The 21,203-nt window shown below is 38.8% G+C and overlaps 1 protein-coding gene across 3 annotated transcripts in view; it reads left to right on the top strand.

Annotated features, from left to right (window-relative positions):
* cacna1ea (calcium channel, voltage-dependent, R type, alpha 1E subunit a) overlaps positions 1 to 21,203 on the top strand; it is a 98,747-nt gene that overhangs the window by 18,573 nt on the left and 58,971 nt on the right. For all 3 annotated transcript variants that reach the window (XM_016671809.1, XM_016671808.1, XM_007552798.2), the window contains exon 3: positions 19,047 to 19,313. In XM_016671809.1, the coding sequence (XP_016527295.1) occupies positions 19,047 to 19,313 (267 nt within the window). The remainder of the gene's footprint in view (positions 1 to 19,046; positions 19,314 to 21,203) is intronic.

Below are 21,203 nucleotides of genomic sequence, written 5' to 3'. Positions count from 1 at the left end.
TTTTCCGGTCGCCAATTCTCCATCACACTTTATTTTAAGTTTGTTCTTTGTTTTGTTTTTTTACACATTTTGATCAGGCTTGTCAACAATCATGCAGGGTCCAGTCGGTAGCAAAGATCAGCAAATTACATCAAACTCTGCATCAGCCCCGTGGCAGGTGCTGCTGGCACAAGTCCGATTCTCCAAATGGTCTCACAAAAACTGGAGAGAAAAACAGTAAAAGAAAGCCACTAGGCGTGTGGGTGTTGTGGTTCATTTAAATGCTGCCAGCCAGAAATTCAAAGCAGTTAGGGCTGTTGAAGCACTAGCAGCATATGTTACATCCATGAGTCATTAAACTGAACTTGGAAATTAAGTCTGAGCAGACTGAGGGAGTAGCAGGGCTTTCCAGCTGTGACACAAGACCCATTTCTAGGTGCCAGTGCCTGTCAGTGTCGGAGACAAATAATATTAATCTCATGTAATGTGGATTGGGTGTGTGTACAATTAAAGCTGGGCTGAGGTTACATACTAAATGCATTATTTGGTTTGTAGTGATTTTCACCGTTCCTGGTTCACAGATGTCATGCCTGTGTTCTTTTCTTTTTGTTTTTGTCTAGAGGCTTTTATCAAATTATCAGCTCATCTCTAAAGCAAAGAGACACGGGATCAATGAGTCTGCAGCATCTGATTGTGATGATGTTATCACAAAACATTACAAAACAGTCTGAATTAAACCGAATGAATGTGTAGCCATTGTGACATGAGAATGCAGAGAGGCGTAGTATTTTGTTTTAATGTGTCCCTAAAAGCAAAGCTGCATACACAGAGTTGGACGGTAAATTAATTGTTTGACTTGCCTTGCAGTTTATGATGTGAGCTGGAAGCAACAGGACTTTCATTAAAAAAATGGACTCTTTCCAGAAAAATCATTAGCTTTGCAGGGCGGACACAGCTGAGTCCAGCATGTTGTTCTCCCATAGCACCTCTGATGTTTCTATTTTTGATCTGTCTCATGTTTTGTCTTTTATATTTACTACGAGTCAAAGACATGTTTACATCTTTACACGGTCCATCATCGCTGCTGCGTCTTGCAGCGAGTCAAGTGGCCGATACGACACGACACATCCAGCTGCAATTCTTTGCACTATTGATGAAATGCACAGTAAAACAAAAGTCAGTGACACAGTGCAAGTGACAATGGATGGTTGCTCTGTTCACCTAGGAGGAGTGAATGCTGCAAGTCAGTGGCTTGATGCAATCTGCATCCTCAAAATATATTCACTTTGCTTCAAAGTTGTCTTTGTTCCTGAAAAGCAACCAATTCCATTGAGTGCCACCTTTTCTTCCAAGTAGAGACATTCTGACAGAATTATATCTAAAACCTGCTGGTAGTGACTAAAAGTGTGTGTTTTCTCTGCGATCTGCTGAGCAACATCTGTCCAAATTTGATTTTATGTTTGCTGAAGTTTGCATAGAGTTTTGACCCAGTGGGGATTAAAGACAATAAAAATAAAAAAAAATCAAAGTTGAGGACCAAATTATTTTAAAATATCATAAAACTTCAAATGCATGATTATCCATTCAATGTAATACTTCATAGGAGTCAGATTCAGAAAACGCTGCAGTCTTCAGAGGTAAACAGATGGCAGACGAACTGCAGCAGGTCTATGGTGAAGCCATCATCTCTGTTTTTATGTGCAGTGTGTGGGTTGTGCCGTCGTTGACTCTTTGCAGAGCTGTGTTGGAACAGCTTTTGACAGGGGTGTTCAGAGGCTTAGATAAACTCTTTGTGATCCCTGAGTCCTGTGATCTCTGTCTGACACAAACGCTCTAACTGTGTCTCCGACCATCTATAAAGCCTTACATCTCACTTCTCTGCTTGGAGCTGCTATTATAAAAGTGTCTTTTTACAACACGGAGCTCATTATTTAGCCATGCGGCGGCCAGCAGAAAAGAGTGATTCAGGGCTTCTTATTTCATCATCTGAGTGGATCCGTACTGTACCCCAGATAAACTATTGTGTATCTGCCTTTCTCAAAAGCATTGGGAGAATTATGACATAAGAAAATACTGTTCCCACAGCACCTTTCCGTCCATTCAACACATGCAAGTACATCTCAGAAAATTAGAAAATTATGAAAAGGTTTCAGAAAGTGAACATCATATATAAATTAGTTACACATAGCAGGAAATATTTGAAGCTTTTTTTGTGATTTTGTAATATAAAAAACATTTGTATATTTTTGAAATTACAAATAACAACAACCTACAATTCAGTGTCTCAGAAAATTAAACTATCGTACAATTTAAAGACCAGAAAGTTATGGTGTCACATTCTGGTCAGTTAACTAACCAAATCTTTCTTGAGTCTCTAAACGGTGTCTCACTCTGGATCAGTAGACTGCACAATCATGGAAGTTCTGGATCCAAGCCTATTCACAGAAAGTTGAGTGGAAGGAAAAGGTGTGGTTGGAAAAGGTGCACCAGGAGCATGGATAGCTGCAGCTTTGAGAGGATTTTGTAGCAAAATCTATTCAAAGATTTGACGGAGATTTACAAAGAGTGAACTGGATTCAGAACATCTGGAGTCAGCTGTTATAGACTCCAGATGTTTGTTCTTTCTATCATTCTTTTATTCCCTTCTTTCCTCTCTCATTTTTCCATGCCTCCTTCCTACCTCTTTTGCGCAATGGGCTCCACATATGGCTCTGTACCAATTTAGTCAGGGAACCACTGACATGGCCTCTTACCACAATCTGTTGCATCTCTGCAGAAATCTTCGGCTCCGAGATTTTCTGAACTCTGCCGTCCTCTGAGACTTCCACTCGTCGGTTCGTTCTCGACCCTCTGAACTGCAGGTCTCAAGCTTTTTAAAACCCAAGTCTGTCTGCAGCTCCTTCGCACATTCACTTTCATCCCTCAAAAGTATGTGAAACTGCAAACAAAGTCACTGCAATATAAAACAAACTATAAGAGTCTAAACATCATGAAAACCTGGTTGGTGATTCATTTCCACGCTGCTTTGGCTGACAGGATGTGACCAGTTGTGTGTACTGTAAGCAGCTCAATCTCAACTAAAGGACAGTGAATGATTTCTCGAAAGGTCATCGCAGCTTCCACCATTAGTGTTTTACCAATGAAGGTTAAACACTTTTTGAGGCCTAAACCTTTCTAATTGCATCAGCTCACAGCAGCAGCAGAGCCCTTCACTTCATTATTGTCCCTCTGTCAGTGTCAGACAGACACCCCAGCGCAGTGTAAATGTCAGAGCAGTTTGTCACATTTGAATTATTAATGATGACACGCTGAATAGCGGCTTTGGTTGCCACAAAGCTGTGCATCTCTTAAGGAAAACAGAGTCTACGGATAGCAGCGTCGTTAAGGGCAATTAGACAAAGTTGTTTAAAACGTGTTTTCTCGCTGTCTACACAGCATTCATTTCACTTCATTCAAGCTGTTAAGTTTGCTTATTGACCAAGTATGTCTCTCTTTCTCTGCTGCAAGAGATGAAATCTATTCCTGCATTTGTGCTCTCAATTACCCTCCAATTTCATTTGTTTTTCCTATTTTCGCTCCCTGTCTCTCTGCGTTCGGATGACAATTTGTCGCGAGCTGACACTGCTGATGACTGTCACAGAGACGAAGAGATTTCCAACGATATCTGATCTGTCAGGAGACGATGTCTAAATATTTCTTCAGCATGCTGAGCAGAAACAATGCAGTGGCGGAATAGAGATAATGGCATTAATCATAAGAAACTATATTATTTTGCTATGTCTAGTTACAGCTGAATTGTTTCCAGATTGTTTTGTGGCTTGCAGGATTTTACACTGATTGTTGTAATTATTCTAGTTTGAGAAAATGGTCTCGAACTAAATTTATGATCTGTTTCGTCCTGTCTTGTCAAGACTGTGCATATGTCAATGCCTTTTTTATCACCTATAATCAACTGGACGTCATGATAAATTCATATACTTTAATCTAAAGTAGCCTCTACTTTGTCAGGTTTCCATGAACTGACCAACTTTTCCCTGTCCGTTATGAAGAAAAGTATGTTCGCAGCATGATGCTGCCACCACCTTGTTTACCTGTGGTGATGGTGTGTTCAGTTTTCCGTCATGCACATCATTTCCACGAAGCAAAATTTTCCAGTTGTGGTTCACTCTGACCAGAACATCTTTTTCCAGATTTTTTATTTAGGCAGCTTACCACAAACTTGACGTGGTTAGTGGTAAATTATGGCTTCAACAATGCCTTTATTCTTGCTCTTCTATTTGTGCCAGATTTAGAGAATAGGCAAATAACAGCTGCCCCATCGATAGATTTTTCCACCTGAGCTGTGAATCTCTTCAGCTCCTCCAGAGTTACCATGTGCTGCTATCCTGATTAATGCTATTCTTGCCAGGTCTGTTACTATGACCATGACTTTGCGGGTTTACACTCTGTGAGTTGCTCAAAACTAGGGATATTAATTAATACCTAACTCTGCTTTGAAGTTCTACAGTCCTTATCTGATATAGTAAGTATATCAGATAATTCCATCACTGATCAGTCACTTTAGCTACGTCTGCATATTTCAGGTTGTCTATATCTGCGGCAGGTCAGCCAATTACTTAACCATGTGAAGGAGACACTTCAGCCTTCTAAAGAGGACTTGCAGCGCTAGAAAACAGATGGAATGAACTACTTTAACAATTGTGTTAATTTCTTAAGATAAATCTGGTGTTTTCATTACAAAGAACTGACTAAAGCCTATTTTCTAGTTGGATCTAAAAAAATAAGCAGACATCTTACTTTTTAAATAGCCACTTGATAGTGTTCTCCATCATAGTAGCAAAGTGATAAACCTTTATTCCCTTTCGTAATTACACTATAAAATACAGCTATTCAAAACGGTAATGGCCTACATTCCTCTTTCCAAAATAATATTTTGCTTGTGTCCCCGTTCTTTAAGCTCTGTTGTTGCAGTGCAGCGTATCTTTATCTGTTATCATCATGCATCTCTGCAGCCACATGCCCTGCTTTGCTGGAAGGAGCTCACTCCCCTGAGAAAACCCTGTGAAATATGACTTCCACCTCCCTCCATTTGCATCACACGACAGCAACATGCTCCTTGATTTTCTAGTGCATATCCATGTTCAAAAACAATACGATGCTTAACAATAAAAATTCTGCTCTGTGCCTACGTTCAGGTACCCCAGGAAGACATTTATGTTCAATTTCATAATGAACACCGGGAAGCAAAGTAACGTCCAACCTGTATTTTTCAGCCTGTTCAATATGCGAGTATATTCTGAGTGTTCCCTTGTAAAATCAAACCAAGAAGTACTTATCAGTAAAATGGACTTCCAATTTCATTAAAACAGGCTTTGTGTTATTTTCAGTGATTATGAAAAAAGTGATTGTAAGTAGCATTTTTTAAAATTCACCCCGTTTTTGACTTTAAATCTCTCTCAACCGACAGTTTGAGTGTCAAGAAAACAAGCACTGCTTTAAAATCAAAATCATCTCTCGCAAAATACGCCACAGAATAATTAATTATGTTTTGAAACGTATATCCAATTTTAAAACAAAACAAAAAGATGGGAGCCATGTGTTTTTTTTCTTGACAGAAAGTCTTCATAAAGCCCCTTTATTGCTACAATAAATAAAATATGATTTATAAAAAAATATCCAACACATAGCAGTAAATCAGAGCTTTCTCCTCCAAAATATTGAACTGATACAGCTTCTATCTTTTTATGTCTTATAACAAAAAATACTTTATAAATGTATAAAGTATTTTACAATAGTACATTCTGTCTTGAAGTAAAGGAGATATTCTGGATCCTTTTTATTTGAACTTTATTTAGAGTTGTCTCTATATCATAACCCTGAGGACTTTTTCCGTAATTGTAGGTTTCTAAAGATTTGACTCTTCAATTTGAGCTATTTTTGACAATTGTCTTATTTTACTGCAAGCATTTTTTTTATTGATTACATAGGTACATTTGTCATTCAAAAAGTAAAAACAATATTTTATTGTGTAACTTTTAAGGAGAAATCGCGAAACAAAATTAAGAAATAAGTTATAAAATTCCTCATTGGTGCCTCTTTGTATAAGAAACATTGATTTAGATTTGTATATTTATAAATCCATCACAGCAGTTGACTATTTAGCATAGAAGTAAGAAAAGCCTGTTAATATATCCACTTGCAGGATTCATGATGGAAAAACGCCACTGCAAAGTAATTTGAATGCACAACACATTCCCAGCATATTTTTAAAATGTAATTTTCTCTCAAAAAAACTCAAAAGGTCTCAAATATATAAATGATCCTCCATAGTTTTTATGTATATTTAACAGAATATACTCTTCTTATTCCTGTATGTGTGTTTACATGTGCATACAGGCTGTGACTGTGGTGTTGCGTCCTTCCCCTGGACATTAAAGTCCTCACACACCAGGGTGGGTGGGGGTATGAATGAATGAATGAACGTCCTCCCTGCTGCAGACCTTGAATTTTCTCCCCATTCACTCATTCAAAGCTCTTGATTAAAATATCAAAGATGGCTGTGCTGTGCTTTGAGAGTTCAGTGCTGTTAGCTTACTTTGTTGTGCAGCAGGATTTCTTTCAGACACTGGTCCTTTCAAGCAAAACTGAGCTTTGTGTGGAGCTTCAGCTATTACCAAATTGCCTTTTTGGCCCTTGTTTTACGATTACAATTCAGTGATGGCTGCAGTAATTATGTGGTCAGCATGAATAGCTGCACTTTAGAGACTAATGTGCAGGAAAACAAGCCAGAAACACACCTGAAGTGCATGTGAGACATTCATCACTTCCAATTCACTCCACAAACCAGATGGAGTCCAACTTTTGCGGCTTCATGACTTATGTTGTGCCAGGAGGGAGCTTTCTGACAAATGGAAAGAATGATGCTGGCTAAGCAAACGGAAACGTCATCAATATCCACAGTGGGAGGACCGGAGTTCACTGTGTGATTACTGCGAACTCTAGTGGAGCTGCTGCGAACTGCCCACACAGGAGCTCATGCCTCATGCATTCATGAGGCAAATGAATTGTGTTCTTCCCTCCGAGGCAAACATTTGTTATAAAATAGGTAAATATCTTGAAAAATGTCCAACAGAATAAATTCACATCACTGCTGACATAACAAAGTGGTTTTTTGTTTGTTTGTTTGTTTGTTTTTTTCTCAGAACAAGACATTTCATGTTTTTTTTTGTTTGTTTGTTTTGAAGCTCCTGTTTGGCTTGCTTTACCCGAACCCTGCAACAGGTAACAAATACATTCACGAAACGTGATAAAAACCTCACAAAGAATTGATGATTCACTGTATCAAATTTCTGCCAGCTCATGCTAAACGTTGATTTTGATCCTGCTTGTGTTGAATTAACATTTTGTGACCCACCAGACGGCGTGATTCAGTGCAGCTTGAGTTGAGCTCATCTGCACGGTACGCTTCCTAGTTCAGAGCAGCTGCCACTTAAGAAGCCATTAGGTAATGATGTGGGGATGTAATGTCCTGTGGAGTGAAAAATCAAGCCTGATTAATCTGCAGCTGCTCGGATAGTGAGTCTAATCAGAGCAAAATCAAGCACACACACATACTCACATGTTCATTATTTAAGTGACTGTCTAGAATCTGAGGATTTTTGATTCAGTTTTAATCATGTTTGGGCTTGTTAGACATCCTTATTTTCTTCACATTTCCATTCCTTCTGCATTGTAACTGACCAGCCTTTGCAAAGCTCTAGTTGTTAATTTACAGCCAGCTCTGTTGATTGTATTGATCTGCGACTGCATGTGAGATTAGTACCACATCTTTTCTTCACGCAAGTCTTGATCCAACTTGATATTTGAAAAAGCTGGCTAGATTTAAAAAGAAATGAGCTTAAACACCAATAACATGCTGCATTTTTGTGCATTTCTAATTATCTCAAGAAAATGCTTTTGTTAACAGTTTATTTTTCATATATATTAAATGTACAATGTTCCGATTTTTCCTTTTGTGCTTTTATATCATGTGCTGATTGTGAAACAACTTCAAACTGCTGACCTATGAAGCACTAGTAGGAATATTCCTCAAACTGCCTGCAGCTTATTACAAGCTTTTATCCTGCCAGCAAAAAAACCCCAAAAAACAACACATTCACAAGCAACCTAAAAAAAATTTTCTGGACCTTCATATGAATTTCTGACAAGTTTTCTTTTTGGGTAGAAAAGAAAAGCACTTTCATTGCCAAAAATGATTGAATGAAAGTGATGGTTCCATTACCAACAAAAATTCAGTGAGTTTCCTTGAACTAACAGCATAAGGACTCATACTCTGGTTTATGTGGGAGAGCAATGACGACATCAAAGTTTTGTGTTTTTCTAATTCTATTTATTAAATTCTCAAGATGTCTATGAATGATTGACGATTTTTTTTTTTAATTCTTGTTTTATTCTGAACGAGTTGGAAGGGAATGTGAGTAATAATAATAATAATAATGCAACATGGAAGGACATGTCAGTGCGTCATCTCAGGTTATTCCTATGAAACAAGTTACTTATTTCTTCTCTTGAGGAAAAGTGTTTGCTCCCTCCCACACATCAAACAAATTTCAAGATTAGACAAATATAACCAGAGTAAATGCAAAATTCAGTTTTCAAATGATGGTTTCATTTACTATGGAGAAAAGCTATTCCAATCAACCTGGTCCTCTATATATAAAAGTAATTAAATCCTAAATGAATCAGCTGGTTGTTTAACCCTTGGTGTTTAACCCTTGGTTGCCATCCAGTGTCTGTGATAGTTGTGTTAATCACATTGGAGAGGTTTTAAGCAGGAACGGTTCGATTAAGGTGAGGCTGTCAAACGGATTTAATCCTGGACTTAAAACTTACAACTTTCTGTGCAGACACTGTTCAGAAGAAGACCCAGCAGAGATTTTACATGTATAAGAACAAGGTGTTGTAGGAGTTGGGGTCATTTTCTACATGGCATTGAACAATCAGGTCCATCAAGACAATCTTGAGGGCTGAGCTTTCCTCCACCCAGGACTTGTACAGGTCTACAGCCAGAAACTGGTCACAAATATGTCTGCAGACTCCACACATCCTGCATGCAAAGTATTCAGACTTTTACCTTCAGGTTGGCGATACAGAGTGCTCTTTGCAAACAGTTGTCACGAGAGAGACAGTTTCTTCCCTCAGGCTGTCTCTCTGACAAGCACTTATCAGGCAAATATATTTTATTGTAGTTGCATAATAAAAAAATTCTGAATTTATGTGATGTTCATTTTCTTTGGGCTGACAGTTACACTTCTGTCAGCTCAAAGAAAAACTTTCTCAACGCCTTGGTGAACATGAAAGGGTTTTGGTCTTAGAATGTTCTAAGATATGCTGTTTTCTCCTTCATTATGTCTGAATTGTGAGTTTTAGACATTGTTCTGGGTTCCTTTTTGAACTTATTGGTGAGTTCTCATTGATGGAGTAATTTTGGAGGCTGGGAATGTTAACAATTGCTCCTTGAAATCTTTGTTTGTGGATGATGGCTCTCTGTGTGGCTCAAAGCTTTGTGTTCCTTTTCAGACTAATTAATGTAAACAACTGTTGTTAAATTTCTTTAGATTGCAGAATGATCTATGATTATTTTAAGGACCTTTTGGTGGCCTTTTAGAACATGCCGCACATGTTCTATTTAAATGTATTTTTTTGTTTTTATTTTATTTTTTTATTTTTGTTATTATTCTTCAGGTTATCAGACCTGGGAGTATCTAGTTAAGTTAAGCTCTATTTCCTAAAACATTTTTTGTCCCAAAAAATTCAGTTAAATTATTAAACTTTATTATGCTTTAGGGCGCCCTTTGGAAAATATGTTTTCAGCCTGTCCAAACATAAGAAAACAATAAAACAGACAGTACAGCCCGCTTACTTAATAAATCTAAATCAAACTAATCAAATCTTCAGTTCAGTAACAATTGCAGTACCTCTTTCCTGCCAGCAGATGGTAGCTACTGCCTTTCAAAAATCATTATTTCAGCTTCTCTGAGGAGCTGCTCTTAATTGAATTCAGTCCAAGCAAAAACTTGCACGATGTAGGGCAGAGTTTGGAATTCAGATCGCTGCATATTGGTAGGAAACATAATGAGTGTGACGTTAACGCCTTCGAATTTAACTCAGATCGTCAACAGCACAAAGACAAAACTATGAACACCTGAATCTCTGCAGATTTCATTTGATTAACAGAGACGTTATCTTCCGTACCGTGAGGATTTATAGATTTTCGGTTTTCCGTGGTTTAGCAAAATGGTAGGAATAAAAAAACGAAGTGTAAATTGCAGCGTGATATATAGTTTGTTCCTTAACCATAAGCTTTTCTCATTACGTGCAGGCATTCAGGATAATGCTGCCAACTAGTAGTTTAGAAAAATAAAATGATAAATAGCACTTAAGTTACAAATCAGTTATCTATGCAAATAATGTACCTATACATAACTATATACATGCTGTTTTGGAATATGTGCATCTTTGAAATTGTCTCGGCGACCTTTTGAAACACACTGGTGAGGAATGTGAATTCGGCAGGGATGATTTGGGCAGCGTCAGTGCCAATGACTGCATTGCAGTGTTTTCATGTCAACTATATTTGGCTTCAGGATCTGTCTGAGACCTCCTGGAATGATTTGCTGTTTGCTTCGGGTTCACATTAAGCGACATCGCAGCACAACGCAGAGCTCCTCGTTTCCCTAAGCAATGGACGAATGAACATTGTTCACTGCCCAACTGTTGCTTCGAAAACTTTAAACTTTTAATCTGAAGGAAACCAGGTCAGCAGCATGCCCACGAATGGAGTCGTATGTCTGCAAACAATGAACATAACTCAACCCCCTGTGGGGAAGCATGATTTATATAGGCTGTGCTATAAAATCCAGAGTCACAACCACAGATTTTGCAGGGCTGCGAATAGGGGGCATGTCAGTTCTGTTGCTAGGAAACAAGTAAGGGCAAGACAACAGTCGAAGACAGAAATCTGGGTTGGGTAAAGAGCGGAGGAGAGATGTTAAGAAGTGGGAGAGAAAGACAACAGAGGAAGGGTAACACAGGCAAAAAGCAAAAATTGTGCAGGTTAAATTTGTTTCATCTTATCATTTCCTTTTGGTCCTGATAATTGCAGAGATGCTCTTATTTCAGTGTATCGCTGCAGACAGATGAGTATTGATTTTAGAAAACCTTCTGGTAATAACTCATGTTTGTGTGATCAAAAACCATTTCCCAGTGCAAAGCCCAGATTTTCAATTGGTGGTGCATTGCATAGAGCATTGTTGCCACACAACCAACCACTCACACTCTGCTCTTCTCATGTTTCTACAATTAACATCTCAATGAAGCTAAATATAGTCCAATCCCATGGCCTCTTCATCCACCGACATCAATGGGTCTAGCTTTGTCCTCTGTCGGTGTCTCTTGTGTTTGCCCCAAACTTTTCTGTGTCATGTTGAAACGTGCACTCTGGACGAAAGCACACTGACCCAACACTGGTTATTTTTAGGCAACTTAATAGGTTTTATTTTGAGGTTTTGGACATGTGACAGGATTCAGAATCCACAAACTGTCTATTAGAAAACAGAGGACTCTGTTTGGATGTACATGTTCGATACATTACATACAAAAGTGTTTACTTTAAAACTGTGCACTCATTATAGTTTGTGGTCTGATGACCCTAAAAAACAAAAATAAAAATAAAAAAGATCCAGGGCATTCAGCTGTTAGCAGAAGTAACTTCTGTTGTAAGTAGAGTTTAATTTAATTTAGAGGCATGTCAGAGAGGAAATAACTTTTTGGGGAAACATTAGGGTCTGTTGACAGCAGCGCCTCTTGCCCAAAACGTTCGCTGGAGATAGGCAGCAGCTCCCGACCCCACCAGGGGCAAGGGTGTTAGAAAATGGTTGGATGGATGAATATGAAGTGTTTGGGTTATAGAGAAGGCTTGGTTTTCAGCAAGTTTTTTTGTTTATTTCTCAGGTGTCATGCATGCACATTCTGCACACCAGCTTTATACTTGGCCTGTCGTACACTCATTCCCCTGCATACCTAAACTTGATGCAGGTGACAGTAGAATGAATACCTATGCTCACCGACAGTGACGACGAGGGGAAAAAAAGAGGCGTGAGGATTATATATGTTGATGTTATTAATGCAAAATCCAACAATTTGATTGAAATTGCATATTTACCTTTTGTCACTGCCCCCAGTATGAGTTGGAGGGAGATTGTGTGTCACTGGTGGCTTTTATTCGACAGTAGCTACTAGAAAGGAAAGGGGGCGGAAAGGGAGAAAGCATGTAGTAAATAACCCAGATGGGAGTCAAACTGGGGACAGCTGCACCGACGGATGACAGCCTCAGTACATGGTGCAGCTGTTCTACCCACTTGGCCACATGACTCTCTCAGCTGAAGTTTGAATGCTATCGAAACAAAAGTATTTTCACACCAAGGTCTCCTCAGTCTTGAGCAGTCACCTTGTGATAAGTAAACAATTAAATACTGATAATGTTCCAGTGGATCTTGTCAGATTGAACTGAATGCCTGACAGATTTCAAGCTAAACACATTTATTTTCAGCCTTTTTTGACATAACCTATGTGTTTGCATAGAGTAGAAATAATCTTTGTTGTCCCTCAGTGGGGAAATTCAAGTGTAACAGCAGCAATTAAAGCACATAGATTCACACATGTAGAAATGTAGAATATATCAAAACAGAATTGGCAATAATATACTTTATAAGGACAAAATTAAAAATAACGTACTTTGATCCAAAAGAATGTGAAACTGAATATGATATGTAATTGTGCAATGGTGTGTGTGTGTGTTTGAAGATTTAGTATATTGATAAACAGTATAAGTGACAAGATTTAAATGAGTTTGACAATAAGGGCTCATGCAAAGGAATGCAAATATTTATAAAATTGAATATTTATAAAAAATGTCTTTGATGGTAAAACAATTATAGGCTCTTCCTGGATATTTAAGATGAAATAATCTCTTAATTATAATATTTCATGTTTGATCTTAGAGGAGGACTCAAGCACATAGATGATGGCAGAGAATACTTGAATTAAAGAAAACAAATGTCTATCAGGAAGTTGCAACCGTCTGGCACAGGATATGGAACGATGACCAGAGAACAGGAGTAACAATGGAGGAAAGTCATGGAGAATAACAGAGAAACCAAGAATAAAACAATGCAGAGAGGAGATCTTAAATTCTGCTTGAGAGCTGGAAGTGGCAAAAGACCCAGAAGAGAAGAAATTAACATTAACCTAAAGAATGCAAAACATAATAATACACCAAGAAGCAAACAAACAGAGGAACAAACTAAGGCAGAAATGAAACTTGGGTTCAGACAGCTTCATATCGTAATGGATTATCTCAGCACCATTACCGTCTAACTTATTGTTCTCTCCGAGGTTTCTGCAAGGCGAATAATTACAGCTCATCATTTTAAGATTTACTTACTCACATCTGGACTCAGGTTGTTCAAGATGAGTCAAGGTCATCCATCTGCCTGAAGCTCTCACAACAGAATGACTATGTCCACCGAAGTACATCCATCTGCAAAAGTTATTGTTACGGTTATCATGCAATGCAACTTGTTGAGGACCTTTGCTTCTCTGTTTTTTTTTTGTTTTTTTTTTATAGAGACTTGAACTTACAGTCTCCTGTCTATCTTCATCACAATTAATGTAAACAGAAACACGGTGTGAAACACTGTGGATACATTTCCCCTGTGAAACACGTAACTGCGTGGGAAAATAAACAACATAATAATCGAAGGGAGAGATTTTTGAAATCAAATCATTCGAGTCATTGAGGAATTGTCGCAGCCTCACTTCTCACTGCGTTTCAAAGGTTGATCTGAAATGTTTTCTGAAGAAACAAGAAGCCTGTAAGCATTGAAACGTCAGTATATTTCCTACATCTTTTGTTTTCTCTGTGCTTTTGTCTGTTGATGTTCTCAACATGTGGCATTGTTTCCTTGATTTAATCTTTTTTTTTTTCTATTTCATAAACTTACCTGGGACTAAATCCAGTCCTCTTGTGGCTAAACGTTATATTATTCTGAGTTTTCAATTCTCCTAAACCAAACAACATAAACCTTGTGAAGTTCATTAAAAGTGAACTTCACAATGTGGTAATGTGGTAATGAAGGGAATGAACTAATAAGATCACCACTGGAGAAACTATAACGAAACTCTCAAAGGATGTTGGTGTGGTGTGATCCTGCTGCTCCCTGAGTGTGTTTCGGTCTTCTCATTTGTAACTGCACAATTAAAGGCCCTCCCATAGCCGTCATCAGCAGCATTCTCCACTCTGATGAAAATGTGCTGACATGTCGAGCTCAGACACACTCAGATTCCTCACCTCTGTCTGTCTGTTGGTGTTTTATTTGCCTGGCGTTAGCTGATGGGTTCAATTTTTGCTTCTTCTAAAAGAAGCAGTCATGTTGGGGAAACTGAAAAATTATTATATAGATAAATTACCGTCTTGAATCTTGTGTTAAATGAGGCGTAATCTAAGACTTTGGCTAACCTTTAAATATATTCCTCAAAATGTAAGATTTTTTGATAGATATCAGTTGTTTGTTATGTTTTTTAAGCAATTTAGTGAACCAGCTGTGTACAGTTATACCAAAATAAGCATAAATGGTCATGATACACTGAAAATGTTTTGTTGCTCTGGTATTGATCACTTCCATCGTTTTAACATGTTTTAAAGTTGGGAGTTTAGAGTTTAAAAATAGGTGACTGTGATTAGTTTATGGTTAGAAAGGAGTTCAGCAGATGGGAACGTTTTATCTGGCAAGAATATAAAATGTTTCCTGGTCACCAAAGAGGAGCAAAAGACAGAATACAGACATGCTGAATACACTTGAAGGTTTTTATGCTGCGTTTGTGGGAAGAGTTCATTTTGTTAGCACATGTGAGGATAGTCAATCAACTTTGTACCAGATTTGGCAGAGCCGGGTCAGTTATGACCAGGTTTCAGGTAAGAGGTATCTCTGGTCAGTCGCTCTATCTTTTGGATCTTGTTTCTCAGTTCTGTGGCAGCAGTAAGTCCTGTTACCAGAACAGGGAACGTCAACCTGCTCTCATGACGGCAGCTAACCTCGGTAGCCCTGCATTCCTGGGCTGGATGTCACAACACCAGATGACAGTTTTACCCAATATTCTATCTCTGTTCTGTCATTGGTGAATAATGGTCCTTCACTCAAATCTACAGTAAAAGTATTCTCAGCACTTTATTTTATTTTATTTTATTTTGCTTCACTCCGACAACAAACTATATGTGTTGATATTTTATGTGACGTAATAACACAAAGTATCTGATAATTAGGATTTGACTTCAAAAAGACACAAGGTTACAATAAAGTATGAAAACTCTGGCATGCATTTCTATTCTGTTTAAATCGATGCTTGGCAGACCCACCAGCCACTACGATGCCAGCTGCAAGCCTTTTGGGGTTTGTCTCTGCCAGCTTTCCACACCAAGAGACTGAAAATGTTCCCATTCTGCTACTCAAACTGAATAGATGTCATCTGTAAGAATTTATTTCCAAGTCTTACAGCAGATTTTATGTGGATTTAGGGCTGGATCTTGGCTTAACAATTCTTGTACAATAATATGGTTTAATCTAAGACTTATAACTCTAACAGTATGTTTTGGGGCATTTTCCTTCTGGAAAGTGAAGCCTTTCAGAAATTTTTCTTTCTTTCTTCAGGTTCGCCCTGTTCTCAGAAATAAAGCTTTCCCACAGCATGATGCTGTTGTTTACATGTGTCACCGTTGGATGGTAGTGCAATGGCTCTCTTCCTGCCACTCTTTCGATTTGGATCTCTGCAGCTCCTCCAGAGTTACCACATTTTTCTTTTGTTAATGCTCTCCTTTGAGAGCCTGCCAATTTTTGGTGAATTACCACTTCTTGCAGTTATTTCATAATCTTTCAACTTTTGTGCTCTCTGAGATTTTCAAACCTTTGTATATTGTTTTATAGCCTAAAAATGTCTTATATTTCTTCACAACTTTCTTCCCTGTCTGCCTGCGTCTGATCGTTGTCATGATGTTGTTTGCTCGTTAATTTTCTCCAACAAACATTTGAGGCCTTTACAGAACAACTGGATTTATATTGCACATGAAACCATTTCATAGTTTGTTTTAGATTTTCATTTGAATGTTTCTCACCTTTCACCTCTCCATATATTCTTCTGTTAGAAGCAGTGTGTAACATGCTCGCTATTAAGCAGAATGAAAGGCAAATTTATTAACCATTGCCTGGTTCAGCATAAAGCAGTTTCTGACATGAACTAGTTTTTTCTAGAGTTGTGTGGTGTCCTCTCAGCAGAAATGTCAAATTTGATGCTTTTTCGTCTGTTCTATTTTTATTTCCTGTAATGTGTTCGAGCTCTAATGAGTCGGAGGCCACACGCCATTGATCACTGCCTTCGTCATACTGCCATCAACAAAATCCTCATCAGTGCCGGTGTTTTGGTTCACGCTCTCTCCTGTGGTTCAATTCCCCTTTTTTTCCTTGTCTTCTTACCCATTACCACCAGTTTTCTCTCCTAGTTAAATGAAGTGCTGATAGCTGCTGCATTGTGTTCTGCTTCCACCCTCCTAGTCATCCCATTAAAGGGAAGCCTGTGAGGAAAACTAATGTTGCTTAGTTAGAAATCTGCTCTCATATGATGCACAGCATGCAGTGGTTCATTAGAGACTTGTTGTCTCGTTTAAAGAATGAATGTTGTCTTTGTCTCATGGATATGTGATCTAAAAAGACTAAAATCATAACAATCAAGTAACTATGTTACCTTCAGTGGCTATGAAAATGCTGTATGTGTAAAAAAAAACAACTTAAAAGATATTTGCCTTTGATTTGAAGACGGGAGGATGGATGGGTCTCATGCCACCCCACACAAGATGCCATCCTGGACGGTTGCCCATGTCATCCATATCAGAAACCGCCTCTGTCTACTGCTGCTGATTGTGTTTGCTGGGGTCACCACAAGGTCACAATATTTGAAAGTGCTTTTTTTTTTTAAGGTGAATTTTCCAAGCAAATTTCTGCAGTTGAAATCTGTGGTGCCAAATTTAAAGTAAAAAACAAAATTCATATACATAATTGCAAGATTTAAAAAAATCAGTGTTCTAAATTGCTTTTCTTAAAAGGTATTATTTCTTAATCCAAGATTTTTCATAGTCTAACTAAATCTACTGAAATTAAAATATTGCTTTTTACTAACTTTGTCAAGTTTTGATTTTCTGCTACTGGAATAAAACAGAAATTTACTTGAAAGCTTTTTTATATATACATATTTGTATTTTCTGTGTAGCTGTCACCAAACTGCAGAGGACATTTATGCTCTTCATGTAACAAGTAAACCAAACTCTCCAAAAAAAAAAAAAGAAACGACTTATATCATTATAAACCATTAAAAGTTGAACAAATTATTATTCATCCACTCACGATAGATTGTCATCCTGCTCTAAATGCATATTCTGGAAGATGCCTAACCCCAGATCGCTTTCAGTAGATTTGTTAAATAATGATTTCATTCTTCATGGGCTGCAGCTTTTAGTGTTTGTAATGGAAGTTTATGACATACAGGAAGAAGCTTTTTGAAACAGATGCATCTTTAATCCGTTTTAGGTTGATTTTGGCCTTTGCATTAGATTTATTTGCAGCAACTTTGCAGATAGAGGACTATAAGGTTACACCAGAATCATCTTTAGCAACCTTTTTGTCTTTTTTAAATAATTCCTTCTGCTGGGGAACCATTCAAAAATGATTCCAGCATAATTATTTGCAGCCAGCACACAGCAGCAGCAGCAGCTCACTGGCGTTGAAGCCTGTAATTAGTTAAAGATGCGTGCTGCTGTCTTTCTTTATAGTGGTTTTTTTGTCGCTCGATGTTCCACAACAGGTGTTTACTCCCTCCACCTTCACACCCAACCGTCAGCTCTGATGCGTGACCAGCATAAAGCTGTCTGCCCTGACGCGTGACCACGCACGCTCAACAAACGAATATTGCGTGACACCAATTTATATGGCAGCTGACCGGTCACCAGTGAAACGCATGAATGTTTACTTTGTGAAAACGTGCTTGATGATCTGCAAAATCATCAAACTTGTACAGCCTGTTTGATTCGCGTTACTCTCTGCGCAATGGATAATTAGCTGAAATATGGGGACAAAATCTACCTTTGTTTGTTTTTATCATTTGCAGCTTGCATGGTTATAATTGTTTTCCTTCTTTTTATGTGCTGTCAGGCTGGACAGAGGTTAGGTTAGGTGAGGTATGTTGGTCCTGTCGCAGTTGTGTCCTTTCCTTCTGCTCTCACACACTGCAGGAAAACTGGACCCGCTTCCTTCCTTTATTGTCCTCCCGCAGCCCAATAGATTGAGTCTTTTCTTTCCTTTCTTCTTCTTCTTCTTCTTCTTCTTCTTCTTCTTCTTTGACAGGTTGCTTTTGTTCGTGTTGTTTTCGAGGGAAACAATGTTGTGGAAAATACTTGAGTTCAATTTTTCCGTCGTGCTCAGTGGTAGGACGGTGATCAGGTTGTCAACAGAGCAGAGGAGAGAGGAGAGATGCGCTCTCAGTTAGACGGTGGAGTGTTGCTGCTTTATTTAACGAAATCCACGGATCGAGCTGCCTCTCCTGCAGTTTGGGGATGTGACCTGTTGCAGATGTTGTTTTCCAGACTTTAGACGCCTGATGGATGCAAATGGAGTGAAATGAAGCAGCGCCGACAGGTTCATTTTAAGCGGCGGATCGCTAAATGAGGAGTTGACTTACTTTTTTTTTAATTATTACTATTATTTATGAGACTTAAAATATTTTTTCTGGGGTCTGTCTGTTCAACTTTGGTCAGCAATTATGTTTCCGCAAAATACTGAAACCAAACAAGATCTCTTCAACGCGCTGCTGGCACTGTGATCGTGGCACCGCGCCCTGCTTTGTGGAGGACTGTAGCCCAATAACCCGCTTTCCTTCTCCTCTCCTCAACCCCGTCTTCCCGACAGAATGGCCCGTTTTGGAGACGACGTCCCGGGCTTGTTGAGCTCTGGGGATGGAGGATCGGAGCGCAACAGGAACCGCGATGGAGCGGCCATGTCCACAGGTGGGATCTCCCCGGCGTTCAAGCAGACCAAAGCGCAGCGCGCCCGCACCATGGCCCTGTACAACCCCATCCCGGTTCGGGAGAACTGCTTCACCGTCAACAGGTCGCTCTTCATCTTCGGAGAGGACAACGTGGTCCGGAAGTACGCTAAGAAAATCACTGAGTGGCCATATCCTTTTTTCCTCCCCGCTCTGCACGGATGATATCACACTAACCTTGTTTGTTCAAAGTGTCTAAATGGAAAATATAAAAGGTAGGTGAACTGTGACCAACGCTCACTGTGCAACAAAGTCTGATTTCAATAGTTTATCCACACCCAACCACAGAAACTGGCACAACAATCGTTTAATTACTTTCACAATTCTGCAGAGTTTCACCTCTAAGAAAAATAAATGGGATTATTTACCTAATCCCATTCATTTAGACATGGATTAATGTGTAGATAAATGACATTTATCCATGCCATTTATCACTTGGAGCACTTGGTTTTGGATCAAGTGCTCCAAAACCAAACTGGAGCACTTGATCTAAAAATAAATATGGTCCTTTTTCCCTTTGAAGTAGCTTTCACATCTTCCACAACAGCAAGGTATATGTTTGTTTGTTTGTTTGTTTGTTTTGACATTGAACTTTTTGACCCTGGCAAATCTTCTAGCCTAAAATATATTCCAAAATCCATCGAACTCTTACTGGTTTCTAAGAAAAGCCTATCAAACAGAAAGTTATGGTTGCTTGAAAATGTTTGGCTCATTTTTTTTGGCCTGTAGAATAAACGTAGGAAGTTTCAGCACCACGGATAGCACTTGTGGCACAGAGGTGTTGAAATTTTGCTTAATTATGTAGAATGTGTTTTATTAAAAAGATTGATCACTAAAAAGCACTTAGCTTCTTGTTTTGTAATGAAGTTGAGTTATAGAAGATGGGAAACTGTTCCTGAGTGATGCAGGTGTCATTTGCTTTTCCTGTTTTGATGCTGGAAAACGTGCCAAAGCAAAGCAACACAAGAGCTTTGCTATTCATGGCTTTAAGCCCTTTCTGTCAGCATTACGTCATGAAGAGCTGCCCATTCCACCTATCAGCAGATGAACATAAGTAAACTAGAACTTTGATAATTGTACTAATTAAGCACAGCTGTGCTTTAATGATGAATTAATCAAATCATAATATGTGTTTATGTTTTCAGTTTATTTTGTAAGGTCAGATCAGGGCTTCATAGGTGAAGTGAATAACACTGATCATCCTTTCATCATGGCACCTGTTAGTTGGATATATTTGGCAGCAAGTGAACATTTTGTTCTCATTTGTTGTGGTGCTAGAAGCAGGAACTGAGTGGCAAGGATCAGGATTTCAGTCGGTTTAACAAGGTTTGCAGTAGTAGACAGCCGTGAGAAGTGGAAATGCAGCAGAGGCTTTTCGGTGCATGTGGGGAGCGAAGCCTGACCCATGTGTGCCGGTCCGAAACACAAGTAGTTCAAACAGCTGAAGACGTTTTATTGCTGATGCGATATCAGAATCATATTGCTATGCTAGGGTTACAGATTGCCAATGCTTGGTCATAATGTTGTGCCTGTTCAGTGTTGCATCCATTACGATCCAACTCATTTTTGTGTAGTTTAATTCAGCCCAGTTCATCCAGATTAAATGTTCGCACACAATGAAATGATTTATGCGTATTTCTTGTTGTTTTTGTGAGGTTTGAATTTAAACACATTCATTTCGTTCCTGGTGTTGATATAAACCAACTTGTTGCTTTACTTTCAAAACAGTCTTACTGTTTTGCGCCTCCTGTTGCAGGGGATGCGGCACACACAAGTGTCGATTGGGGGCGTGTTTATGCCGCCGCTGCTGCTGCTGCTGCTGCTGCTGCTGCTGCTGCTGCTGCTGCTCAGCTCACCAGGTGTCCAGGCCAGGTGTGGCCTGTTCACAGACTATTGTTCTGCTCCATTCAGCAACTTCCTGACTGACTGACTCCTCCCCTGCTGAGCTTATAAACATACCTAATAGAAGGAGACTTCTTTTGTTGATGACTGCTGCTCATCGTGTTTTTTGTTTTCTTTTG

The sequence above is a fragment of the Poecilia formosa genome, unplaced genomic scaffold (genome assembly GCF_000485575.1).
Source record: "Poecilia formosa unplaced genomic scaffold, Poecilia_formosa-5.1.2 Scaffold52, whole genome shotgun sequence".
NCBI classification, from domain to species: domain Eukaryota; kingdom Metazoa; phylum Chordata; class Actinopteri; order Cyprinodontiformes; family Poeciliidae; genus Poecilia; species Poecilia formosa.
The sequence above is the reverse complement of the archived record's forward strand: the minus strand, read 5'-3'. Positions and strand labels throughout refer to the sequence as shown.